Below are 13,473 nucleotides of genomic sequence, written 5' to 3' on the forward strand. Positions count from 1 at the left end.
TTTGTTTCTTGAATATGATCTTTTATGCACTCTTGGCTTCTGTACCTCTTGGGTTTCCGTAGCTCCTCCTGTCGGTCCCTCAAAGCGCTGTTTTGCTATGCCGAGGGAGCAGAGGTGCAGAAACCAGAGTCCAGAAGGAACTTTGTGTGCTTTATTGTCTTATGCAGAGTGAATATAGGCTGGAAACCAGTCCATGTGTCAGCTCCTGCTATGCCCAAATCACATCGGTTACATTTATCTGCCTCAAATTTAAAATAATAATAATTGTTAGAAAAATAAACAAAGAAAATATAAAAAATGTAACTCATCACAAAATTTACTGAAAAGACTTGAACATTAAATTCAGAAAAACTAACAGTAATCAATTTCAAAACTGTATTTGTGAGAAATTCTGGTAAAGAATATATCACAAAGATAACCAGGCCTCCTTTAACAGGCGACAGCATGAATGCAGAATGGGGCTGAAAATATAACAATAGAGTTCTCTCATTGAGCTCGTTTCAAAAACAGATAAATACTTTTATACTTTTATTTAGCTGTTAATGTTTCTGTAACTTAAATGAAAAAGACATATAAGCAACTTCTACATGTTCTGACACTGTACCAGCATTACTTTCTTTAAATTGTTCTTCCTCCTCCACCCTCAATCAAAGTACACACTGACATGCAGTGCAGAGAATATGGAGGTTCATGTGAGTGTGCTGTAACACTGCTGTTGCTTGTCCTCTGGGTCTCATTTATATATTGTATATTGTCCGTTCTGCTGATGTGGGAGTGCATGGAAACCTTCCAACATCCCACGTCTTACTTTAGCAGCAATCCTCTGTAGTACAGCAGTTAAGATAACAGCATAATTCAGATGTTGTCTTGTGAAATATCTCTTATCATCACTGTTGTTATTTGTGTTAGTATCTGTATGACATGTGGTTTAATGAGATCCCTGTGCCTGTGTTTCTGTAGCTGTATAGACTCGTGGTTTGAGATCAATCGGTCCTGCCCTGAACATCCATCTGACTGACTGACTGACCACCAGGCCCATTATGATTACTGTTCAAGGTGAGACACACAGATCATACACACAGCGCTGCCTGAATACTGCAAGATAAGCTCATATAAACCAGTGCAGAGTGTACAGGTGATTAAAATGAGGACCTGGTGGTGCTGAGGGAAAGTCGGAGGGTCATCCCAGCCTTATTTTCAGGGTAGTATAAAAGTGTGTAATCTATAAGGTTAACATGTAGTGTTTGAGATATATAAGCACTTGAGTGTTCATACTTAAAATGGACATTGCAGCCATTAAGCTGTGCTCAGACCGAGAGTAAAGAAGCCTTCTGGTGCAGTTTAAAGCCAGCTCATCGAACACAACCCTGAAATATCTGTTTGAAAGGCAGACTCAGTCACGTCAGTGCTATAACATTATCCCAATGGTCAAACAGCTAGCACCTTAGGGATCATATACACTTTATTCTATTAACTGCAGCCTTCGCTACTTAAGGTCAAACTGTTATAACTTTTCAGGCTCAGCTCAACCAGGATGTTGTCAATGTCAGTTTAAAGGTATCAAACTATCCACACATTGCGTCACCCTCGCTGGTCAGCACCAGAATAACTTGTCACTTAAACACATTACTTATTTATGCCTTTATGGATAGGACAGCTGAAGAGGGACAGGAAACGTGGGGAGTAGAGAGTGGGGAGGACATGCAGTGAATCGAGGATGGAATCAAGCCTGCAACCTCTGCATCGAGGGCTGTAGCCTCTGTATGTGGGGCGCTTAGACCGCCAGGCCACCAGCGCTTTGACTTAAACACATTACTAACACTTTTATTATTATAGGCCTGAGATGCTGATCATCTGCTATGTCTAAACATTCGACACATATAAGATAAGACATAAGATAAGATAGACTTTATTGATCCCTCATTGGGGGACATGTTTTGTTGCAGCAGTTTCCAGCAAGAGAGTAGGACAATATGCTTACAAAGTTAAAATAGAATAATTAAAGGTTAAAAATAAGAATTATATTAAAGAAAATACATAGATACACTATAGACACCTTGCACTTGTGCATAGTTTAGTTATTGCACAGTAAAATGTCACCAGGTTGCTAAACACACACAGAGTATGATAATGATATTCAGGGCATGAGGCAGAGAGCATAGCCTAAGGAAAACATATATTTTATCTCATCTTTTCTCATCTTATCTTATCTTATCTTATCTTATCTTATCTTATCTTATCTTATCTTATCTTATCTCATTCGTTTATGTCTAAACATTAGACACAACAACGCTCTACTACTCGGATGTAAACGAGCACATAATGTTCATGTAGGCTGTGTCAGATTAAACTGACATATTAAGACAGGAGCAATGTGTAACCAGCACAGGCATAAGCATGTTAACCTGCAAGGAGGACCAGAGGCTTGATATCAATAACTTAAACACTGTGTAAGCTCGTGTTTGGTCATGTTAAATAAATTGTGCTCAGTTTTGACTGTTTTTAAAGTGTTTTCTAACCTTTAGACTTTGTAAAGTCACAATTTATTCTGTTTAAACAACTAGGATTTAAGATGCTCTAGAGCATCCCTATCACACGCTGCAACCAAGCTTTCTCCTGAGGCATTAGCCAATAATGAAAGTAATGGATCAAAGGATGCCAAAATATTTATGTCCCAACCTGGATTATTAAGAAGTAAGATGTTGCCGTCAGACTAGACCATAAGACAAAACTAAAACCAGGGACTGTGAGGAAAGTCTCTACACTTTTTCTGCAGATACAGATTCTGTTGAGGTGAAGACATTTAAATTACACAAACACATTTATCTGAGTCATCCTGTCAAATTTATGTTAATTCATGCACAAAAACCTGCCTTACTTCTGGTCTGAATGCGTCTTCAGAGCCTTGGTGTGAGCAAGTTTGTAAATGAACATGAGTTGGATAGTTGTCTTTATTGTTGCTCTTTGTATTGTGCAGTGATACACACACCATCAGAGGTATAATGAAGAAGTAACTAAAGTGATATATTTCAAAGTATATGAATGTGTTTTCTCCCCCTCTGTCTCCAGGACATCTTGTGGTCCTGCCATGGAAATGTGGACACAGCCGCAACCAAGTCCAGTGAAACAATCAAAGTGATCAACTCATTCTTATCCTGACAGAATCCATCAACCTTATCAAGATAATTACTCCTCGTGAACTGAACCAAAAAAACGTGACTCCAAACCATCGTACATTTAACGGCCCCTCCCGAGCCCTCCACCTTACGTCTGTTGAAGAGACTGCTTATATACGCAACTCCCCCTGCTCTTCCTTCCCTCCAGTCCCACTTTGAAGGCTGATAGATTCCCTCAAAGGGCTTCATTTGCCTCGACTCCCCCCGCCCAACTCAAGTGTCCCATTTGCCTCCCTGACATGCTCAGGTCCTCGCAGGCCTCCAGCAGCTGGCCTTACATCTCGTATCTGGATCCAGGCCTGTCAGTCATTTGTGTCCAGCAGCCCTCCCATGGCCTTAACTGTGGAGAACAGAGGAAGCAGAGCAGGGAGGGGGGGCAGGAAAGCAGAGTGAGGAAGAAAGACGATGACGATTGGGAGAAGGAGGAGATCATCGACATACAGAGGATTGTTGAGTTGCAGAAGCTTGCTTTTACATACAGACTTGTACATTATTTGGCGGGCCTCTCATCTCACAACAGGACTCTAACTCGATGACATCCTCTTACGACAGGCCTGGTGTGATTCTCTCTCACGGTCCCTGCCTCAGCTCTGCGCACTCCTCAGCCAATTGACGAATTATATTCAAATCTTTAAGTCCCTCAAAACGCTTCTCAGACCTGGTTTGTGGACACCAGGGCCGGCAGGGTGGGCTGGAGGTTAAAAAAAACTTTTAAAAACTTGGATGTCAGCTTGTCTTGTATGTACAGGATGGAGGGGGAGGTTTAAAGATGACACAGCGGTCTGAGCATGCTCAGTGCTGATCCGGAGGGGGGAAGGGGCCAGCGATGTAGTGTTTGCTCCTACTGTGTAACGTGTGTTTGAGATGCTCTAGTGTCAGGCTTCATCCGGTATGTGTATGTAAATTATGTGTGGGTGTGTGTGCGAGCTTGGAACTGTGACAACATAGCTTTTGCTGAAGCCTAACGTGTGTGTTGACTTGTGTGTGTGTGTGTGTGTGTGTGTGTGTGTGTGTGTGTGTGTGTGTGTGTGTGTGTGTGTGTGTTTGTGGGAGAGAGAGAGAGAGAGACAGAAAGAGAGAGAGAGAGACTGAGAGAGAGAGAGAGAGAGAGAGAGAGAGAGAGAGAGAGACAGCATTAAAGGTCAGTGTAGAGGGCTGACTGGAGCAGTGCTGTGCGTGTCTGTGTACTGAAATGTTTACAGTCTGGTTGTCCATGTTCTGTGTGTGTGTTTGTGTGTGTGTGTGTGTGTGTGTGTGTGTGTGTGTGTGTGTGTGTGTGACTGGCAGTCCTCCCTTTACTTTGCTGATGTTTACAGCTACAGAGAAGCGACATGACATATTGTAAATGATACACCTAACCTCTCTTGGTTCTTTCTTTTTAAATCTGCCAGATTTTTTCATGTAATCACTCATTTTCTCGTGAAAGCTTCGAGTGTGTGTGGGTGTCTGTGTGTGTGTGTGTGTGTCTGTGTGTGTGTGTGAATGTGTGTGTCCGTGTGCCTATGACAGTTCGTGCATGTGTGTGTGAGTGTGTGATTCAAGAGGCCCCTGTTGGTCTTTGCTACCGTGTGTCCCCCTCATTGTGTTTCTGCTAGAGAAGGTCTGGCTGACTGCGACTGGAGACGTGAGCCTCTCAGACCAGAACAGGACTTTGTAGTCCCACTGTGGATCCACTAAACGGGGCTTATTTATTCATTTGTTCATATTTAACAATATTTGTTTAATATTCAAATCATGTGAGGTGTCACTCACTCTTCAGAATGCCAAGAGCTGATGTATGACGACTACTACAAATCAACATACGAACAAACTGCATTTACAAAGCTACTGTAAACAAATGGTGGAATAAATTGTGCTAGATGACAGACTCTACTTTCAACTTTCATTTTGTGACCCAGATACATGAGTTTCCCATCACACAACTCAATCCATACCCTGACTCACAGTTCTCATTATATACCTTTTTATCAATAGGACACATTTCTGAAACACACGTCATGTGAGGGAACACGTTCCTCAGCAGGCTCAGTGTAACATTTATCTGGTCCTTTGACTTCATTTCCCAGAGGGCCATTGGAGAGCTGACAGGGAATGCACTACATAAGGAGCATGTGTGCAGAAACCCTGCATGCATGTGAATGTAGAATAAGCAGAAATGATATCCATACTTTAACATACAAGTCAGAGAACTACTCGTAAAGCTGAAGAATACTGTAGTCCTGATTAGTTAATGTGAATAACTTCTATATACTATGGGGCGCCGTTTGTAAAGCTGTGCACACAGAAAATAAAAGCAACAATTCTCCACATTCAGGTCCAAAACTTCATAAAAACGTGGTGGGAATTTTCAAAAGTCACTTTCATCATGTTTAGAGGAATATTTGAGATCAATTTCACAATTATTTTTGTTGTCACAAATATATATTAGATAAAATCACTGTTAAATCTAAATCTTAAATGTAAATATAAATGTTAAATCTAAATGTTAATACAAATACAAATGTTAAATATAAATTCTAAATGCAAATGTTAAAATGTTTATTGTTAATCTAATTAAGTTAATGCTTAATATAAAGTTAAGCTTAATATAAATATAAATGTTAAATATAAATGTTAAATGATAAATCTAAATGTTAAATTGTTAATCTAAATGCTTAATATAAATATAAATGTTAAATGTTAAATCTAAATGCTAAATACAAATACAAATGTTAAATATAAATTCTAAATGTAAATGTTAAATGATAAATCTAAATGTTTATTGTTAATCTAAATGCTTAATATAAATATAAAGTTAAACGTTAAATATAAATTCTAAATATAAATGTTAAATGTAAAAGTTAAATTTAAATATAAATGTTAAATGTTAAGTCTTAAATGTTGCTCTGCGATATTAAATATTTAGCTAATATGTAAATTCACACTGCTGCCTAGCGGGAATACCCAAATAAAAGCTTCATAAAGTGATACAGATATTCCAACCATAGTCTGTCAGTACTGACTCCCACAGGTTACTAGCGGGACTTCCAGCAGTCAAAAATAATATATTGGAAAGGCAGTTTCTCTGGCAGGCTATTAAGACTTTCCACAACGCTCAGAGACAGTACTGACCCAGTCTGTGCTGCAGTGTGAATTTGCATGTTAGTTAAATATTTAGGATCACAGAGCAACATTTAACATTTAGATTTAACATTAAACATTTAGATTTAAAATTTTGCATTTAGATTTATATTTAAAATTTGGATGTAACGTTTATATTTAACATTTATATTTAGATTTAACAGTGATTTTAACTTGATGTGGAGAATTGTTGCTGTTATTTTCAGTGTACACAACTTTGCAAACGGCGCCCAATAAACTGAAGTCATATAAAGCTGAAAAGATCAGTAACTGATGTGTTAAGAGCTTAACATGGTTTACTGTGTTAATCTGTTGTATATCAATTCTCACACATATTCAATGTGTAATACACCAGGTGATTGTTTCAGTAGTTGATGCATATAAACAGTGACCCACATAGGTTCTCAGTAAAAAAACAACATATGATCTAGTGATGTTAACGTAGTTTTTAACATACGATATCAGGCCTGTGATCTCAACCAATTCAGAGGAAAAACTTTGTAACGGAGGGAGCTGGAGTTGATAAATGATGCAGTGTTTCAGCCAAGACAATTACCTTTTCTGAACGTAGTCGAGTAGTTACGACAATTAAAATTACAGGAAAGGTGCAAAATTGCGGCGGTCCCTCAACTAAAACTAAAGTAAGTTTAGGTTATAAAACAATCTTCTGCTTCAGCTCTGAATGGGAGTAGGATTCAATCACACATAATTTAGTCCATCTAAATGTCAGATAAATCTCAGTAAGGTTTATATTCCCTGTGAGCTGTCCAGTAGGTGTGCTAATGACAGGTATGGGTTCATCAATGACTTCAGAAGTGAGGATTTTTTTTTATCAGATCCAAATAGTAATCACCCATCGTGAGAGGATGTAGAATCCATCAGACACACAACACTGCGACTGAGGATGTGAAGCTCCACCAGGATGAAATAGAGTGAGTCCTCGTGTATGTTGTGGGTAAAGAACAAGCGGCAACCTCCAGCCTAAAAATAGGAGGCCAATGTGGAAGTGCTAAAAACTGCAGTTCATCAAGGATCTGCTTGAGGCTGGCTCCGGAGGAACAGGAAACCACATACACACCAATTCAAAAAGGACAATCTTTACAGCAGAAATAAACATGTTTACAGTCATGGCCAAAAGTTTTGAGAATGACACAACTATTAATTTTCACAAAGTCTGCTGTTTCAGTTTTTATAATGGCAATTTGCATATACTCCAGAATGTTATGAGGAGTGATCAGCTCAACTGCAAAATGCAAAGTCCCTCTTTGCCTTGAAATTGAACTTTAGCACCAAAAACACATTTCCACTGCATTTCAGCCCTGCCACAAAAGGACCAGCTAACATCATTTCAATGACACACAGGTGTCACACACATTAACACAGGTGTGGGTGTTGATGAGGACAAGGCTGGCGATCAATCTGTCATGATTGAGTGACTGGACACTTTAAAAGGAAGATGGTGCATGACACCATTGTTCCTCATCTGTTAGCCATGGTTACCTGCAAGGAAACACGTGCAGCCATCATTGCATTGCACAAAAAGGGCCTAACGGAAGTTTATAGCAGCGAGTAAGACTTTTGGCCATGATTGTAGTCTGGATAGCTCATTTCTAGATCGGCACACACTGTAGGCTATGGGGTGGAATTTTTTCATAACGTGGCAATTTCGAAGATATTAAGACTACGAGTTTTCCATTAAGAGAGGCACAGCTGACTTGATTGAGATTCAAGATTCAAGATTCAAGAAAGCTTTATTGCCAAGTGAGCTTGCACACACAAGGAAATTGACGTGGTGAATGGAACGCTGGTACTCAACAACAAGACAGTAAGAACACAACAAGACAGTAAGGGCAATAAATATATAAACCTAAACACAAATCCAAAAATTCTAAATAAAAACAAAAATACTATCTGTACAAAGAAAGGTATAGAAGTACTTTTAAAGACATGAAAAACAACAAAAGTACCAAGGAGCTCCACACTGAGTTCGCCATCTGCGGCACCATCTTGGATAGGATTGACAGGCGGGAACTCTGTAGCTGTTAGCGAGGAGGCTCAAAGTCCGCCTCTTTATGTCACACTCGCTCAACAGCAGTTACATTGAGTTCAACATTTCTAATATGGCTCCCGCTGACAATTTGCTTCAAAACAGCACTTCAGAGACAGATTAGTGACATCATGGATACAACGTCCATTATTCATACAGTCTATGGTAAAGAATCTGGGTACAGCTGTCGACTACTAATGTCATCTGGTTAATAATGGCATTGCACAGAGAGGAGCTGCTAGTACCCCACACACAAAGTACCACCACAACGTTCTTTCCAAATGTTTCTATTAGAGGATTAACACAGTGTTTCTTGACACAGGATCATTCTTGAGTTCTGCCAGCTTTGTCTAAAAACATCAAATCTGGCTCTGGTGGTTCCTACAGCGGGTCCTAACTTTTGAATACATGTGAGCCACAGCAGGCTTTACCACATGAAGCTAGAGGAAAGACAACAGAGCAAATCTGAGCTGCAGCAAATGAAGAATGCTTTGTTGTTGAGATAGGGATTTAATGGAACATTTGCCCAGAGTTTGAAGAGAACCAGCTGAATGTTATTTTATCTATGAGTCGATTCAGAGGTGTCATGCTGAAATCGACCTCTGGGAATTATAGATGCTGTTTGTCCTTGTGTTGTTTACAAAAGCTTAAAACTTCAACTTTTTAATCAGAGGACATAATATTTTTGATGCCCTAAATAACTCTGTGTGTCTCTGTTTTGTGGATCAGTTCATCCTGATCTGTTGATGCAATAGAAGGTGGGACCAATGATTTGATTGTTTCTTTAATGAATTATTTCACCCTCTTTAACTTATTCATCAGGGCTAAAAAAAAACCTCTTTATTCTAGTTCATATGTTCCCTTTTCGATACAGAAAATGTGTTTGGATGCTGTTAAAATGAGGAGATACATTTAAGATCAGACAGAAATAGTTAGTAAGTAAATTCATGATGAATTGAAAGCTAGATTTGCCTCTGCTTGTAACCCAGTGCCTCATTGCTCCATAGTCCCTCTGTTATAGTTTCCAAGACCACAAACTATAAATTGTAAGAGAATTGAATGAAACCGACTCCTGAAGGCGCTTCAGTCGTGCTGTAAGCTAACAAGAAAACTGCCTCAGTGACGAGTGATGACTTAGGTGTTCACACAGAACAAGCTGCTCTGTGTTACACGGCATTATTCATTCCCTCCAGGAAGTTGCGATTTCGCGATCGCAACTATCAACGCAAATTCAACCAATCAGCATGATTTCTGTGCGGCCTTGCAATTTCATACAATCACCGCAACTTTACCGCAAATTTGACCAATCACCTTAACCTCAGCCCCTGTACGTCATCGGTTTCCTCATCAATTTCACTTCCTTGTTAGCAGTTGACAAGATGAAAACATGTCTGAAGCGAAAAAAAGCATATTTACCAACTAATAATTCCACGAGGGATGCACCGATCCCACTTTTTAGGTCCCAATACCGATATCGATACCTGGGCTTTGTTATCTGCCGATGCCAATACTAGCCGATCCGATCCTGGTATTGATTTAATAATCTCTATTCCTTGATGTGAGGATAGAATCATGTTTTGGCAACTTCAGCCTTTTCTGACTTTGTAAACCAAAATAAAGTAAACATTTTTAAACTGACAGTATCATTACTCAAGAGATTCTAAATGTGTACCAGCAGTTTGGTGAGTAAATCTTCATAACCAACAGATATTACAATTCAACAGTAAACCTCAGCAGTGGATAAGAGATATTAAATATTCTGTATAAAAAAACTGCTTCAAATGAGAAAATGAAAAATATGTCAACGTAGCGTTTCCCACAGAAGTACAGTGTACCTGTGGCTGGGATTAAGATCATTGAACACATTATTACTCTACCCAGCTTTGCCCTTACTGTTTCACTTCTCTGCGTCTGATATTGTGACAATATTAATCAGCAGCACATTTTATAAAGACACTGATGAAGTAGGAGACACACATGGCTGTTGTAAACACAGAAAAGCATAGAACTGAGATGAATAGATCTGCCATGTGGATCTGCTCTATATATCAGCCCCTTGTCATCGATATCTGATCTAGCTTTTTGAGTCTGATCTAGCCGATATCCGATACCAGGGTCGGATCGGTGCATCCCTAATTTCCGCCAAAGTTTGTGCAAGTCAGTTTCCTAATGTTTTACATGAAAGCGGGGGAAAACTATTTTGGACGGCGTGCAAAATCGTGGTGGAAAATAAACATAAGTCCTCACTTGATCGGCACTCTTCAACATCAAAACATGCACAGAGACAGCAGGCATGACAAAGTTGTTATTTATAGATACTCAAATACCCGTGTGAGATCTGATTGCTGATTGTTTTTATTTACAATGTATATTTTTCTAGTACAACAGTTTTTACAAAGTAGGAGGAAAATATAAATACAAACACTGAACACGCATTTGAAAATAGCATAAATACAACACAGCATCTGTTGAAAACAGAATATTTTGTTTGTTTTAGGAACATTATTTGCCCAATTTGAATTTAGTGCGATTCATTCAAAAAAAGTTGGGAAAGGGTTTACTACTCTGTTTGAAGTTCAATAATATTGTTTTTAATTGTTTCACTAAATGCCAGTACAGTATTTCACAAAGTCTGGAAGATGAAGATGGAGACTCTCTATGATATTACCTGTGCGCAAATAAAGTTTATTAAATAGTTCTAATCTCAGCCTTTTTTAGTAAGGCTACCAACAACACTAAAAACAACTGACAATAATTTAGCATATTTACTTGCCCCTGAGATTTTATTGGGGAAAAAAGCTTTAAAAAAATTGCAACTTTCACTGCAGTTTTTTCAAAAAGCTGTCGCAAAATCAGACATTTTGGGCCACAACAATCACAAAAAGAACCCCACAAAATCCTGGAGGGACTGATTATTTTCTATGAGATGTTTACCTTAAAACATAGAGGCCTGAGAGCCCAGACATCGATCTCTACTTGAAGTGTTGATGGGGCTTCATGTACATACTGTTCATGCATATGCTTCCAACTACCTGCATGTTGACTGAAAGCTGTCGCTACTCTCAACTCTTACATAAACAACGGATTCAGGGATGAAAACACAAGAATCACCATCGACTCTCATGCAGCAAACAGACAGGATTCATGACAAGCAGGTGAGTACAAAACAGAGCTCTACAAACACAACACTTAGAGTGTGACTTTTCTTCTTCTTTGCCTCCAAATAAAGATTGTGTTTTGTCACTATGATCAACAACCTTGTTTCTAGCTGCAAATAATGCAATGATAGGAAGAACTAAAACACTACAATGAACTGAATGATTGCTGCACTTGCACAGAACTTCACAGCATACAGATGTTTTGAACAAAAAGGTAGTGACAATTTAGGATTTAGAAGTCAAAGGGAGAGCATTATACTGGATGTGGTGGAGATAAATTAAAAACTAGATGATAGAACAGTACAGGTTTGGTTTAGAGCTATCATAGAGACACAATGCCAAATAATTCCAATACGGCGCCGTGTTCACTCAACAGACAACTTTTTTTTCTGATCATAAAATCCTAAGAAGGTGATAGTATGACAAGTATCAGATCTTTGCCTCGTTTGCCTCCCACTACCAGACACTACAGAATAAATATTTACATTCAAGAAACAATCAGCTCTGGAATCTAAAATGGAACAGCTCCATGTTTAGCAATGTGTTTCTGCATCTCAATAAGCAGATATCTGTTGCTGTCACATGTAGGGCCCATCATGTGACAGTAAACAGCCCTTCATGCAGCTTCAGATGAGTTTGAATGTGGGATGAAATTGTTTTGGCAGGAAGTATTTAAGAATTATCTCATCTATGAGAACACGAATGCCTCTAAAGTGCAACTTCAAAATAAAGCACAAGCTTCTTGACTGAGATCATTCCTGCTTTCTCCAAAGACCATGAAACAATGGGGCTACAGAGAGAGGGCAGCGTCCACTTCAGCAAGGGTAGGTGACCAAGTCATGATGCACAACAGTGGACCGCACAAAGCCAAGTGATAATGGTAACTGTTAACCTCAGCGCCTTTTAGTGTGACGCACAATGTGCCCTGTGTTTCCTGAGCCGCAGCTAATGGAGGGGGTGACCTCTTCGGGAAATGACGTGTGCTTTAGTCTTGTTTACAGAGTGGAAATATCTTAAGTGTCTCTCTTACACAGTGGTGACAGCCACAGTAGACCCACTGTACTGCCTCTCTCCACTTGTAGACTCAGAGCTGCAGAATACAAACTTCATCTACTCAGGCTTTTTCTCTTCAGCTGACTCGTTAAAGTTTATGATTTTGACTTTACAAGGAGGTCAACGGCTGCCTGCTTTTTAATGGAAGGGAATCAACTAAGATGACTTATGACTTCAATGGTTCATCTTTGGGATGTATGATTACAATGACATAAAAATAATTATATAAATGACAATAAGAATAACCATAATCATAACCATAACCATAACAGTCATAATACAAATTACAATAATATTATTATATATTAATTAGATATACAGTGCTCAGTATAAATCAGTACATCCCCAATAGATTTGTTAGAAAACCTTTAGTTTCCTTTCAGGGGCAGTATTCTTTTTGGATACAATACAATAAAACGCTCCCACACATGTGGGCCATTGATTGCAAACAAAATTTGTCAATTTTCGCACAGAAAAAAGTATTTTTTCTAACAAATTCATTCAAGACCATGTTGCAAAAATGAGTACACCCCAATGAAAGTCTGAGGAGCAAAGCTACATTTTGGGCAACAAAATTCTAATTGACAAGAATTCAACCACAGGTGAGTGTAATCATTCGTCAGCAGACACCTGACTATAAATGGGAATTACTAAACAAAGAAAACCCCTCCCATTTCATGCTGTCAGTAATGGCTCTACTTGGAAGAGAACTGTCACAAGACACAAGAAAGGTGAAGGCTACAAGAAGATTAGTAAAGCTTTACTCATCAGTCAGAATACTGTAGCAAAAGTGATCCAGAAATTTAAAACGTCAAAGCACTAAAAGAGGTCATCCTCCAAGAATGGAAAAAAGATTGATGAAGCAATATGTCGGCAACTTGTATGTTCCATGCCTAGAAGACTTGGTTCTGTACTTAAA

General features: G+C 38.9%; 1 protein-coding gene across 1 annotated transcript in view; it reads left to right on the plus strand.

Moving 5' to 3' along the window:
• Positions 1–5,048, plus strand: part of znrf1 (zinc and ring finger 1) — a 102,436-nt gene extending 97,388 nt beyond the window's left edge. The window contains exons 4-5 of the mRNA XM_034686699.1: positions 961–1,056; positions 3,070–5,048. Coding sequence (XP_034542590.1) covers positions 961–1,018 — 58 coding nt within the window. The 3' untranslated portion in view covers positions 1,019–1,056; positions 3,070–5,048. The remainder of the gene's footprint in view (positions 1–960; positions 1,057–3,069) is intronic.
• Positions 5,049–13,473: the final 8,425 nt, after the last annotated feature.

Source organism: Notolabrus celidotus, chromosome 6, assembly GCF_009762535.1.
Source record: "Notolabrus celidotus isolate fNotCel1 chromosome 6, fNotCel1.pri, whole genome shotgun sequence".
Taxonomy (NCBI): domain Eukaryota; kingdom Metazoa; phylum Chordata; class Actinopteri; order Labriformes; family Labridae; genus Notolabrus; species Notolabrus celidotus.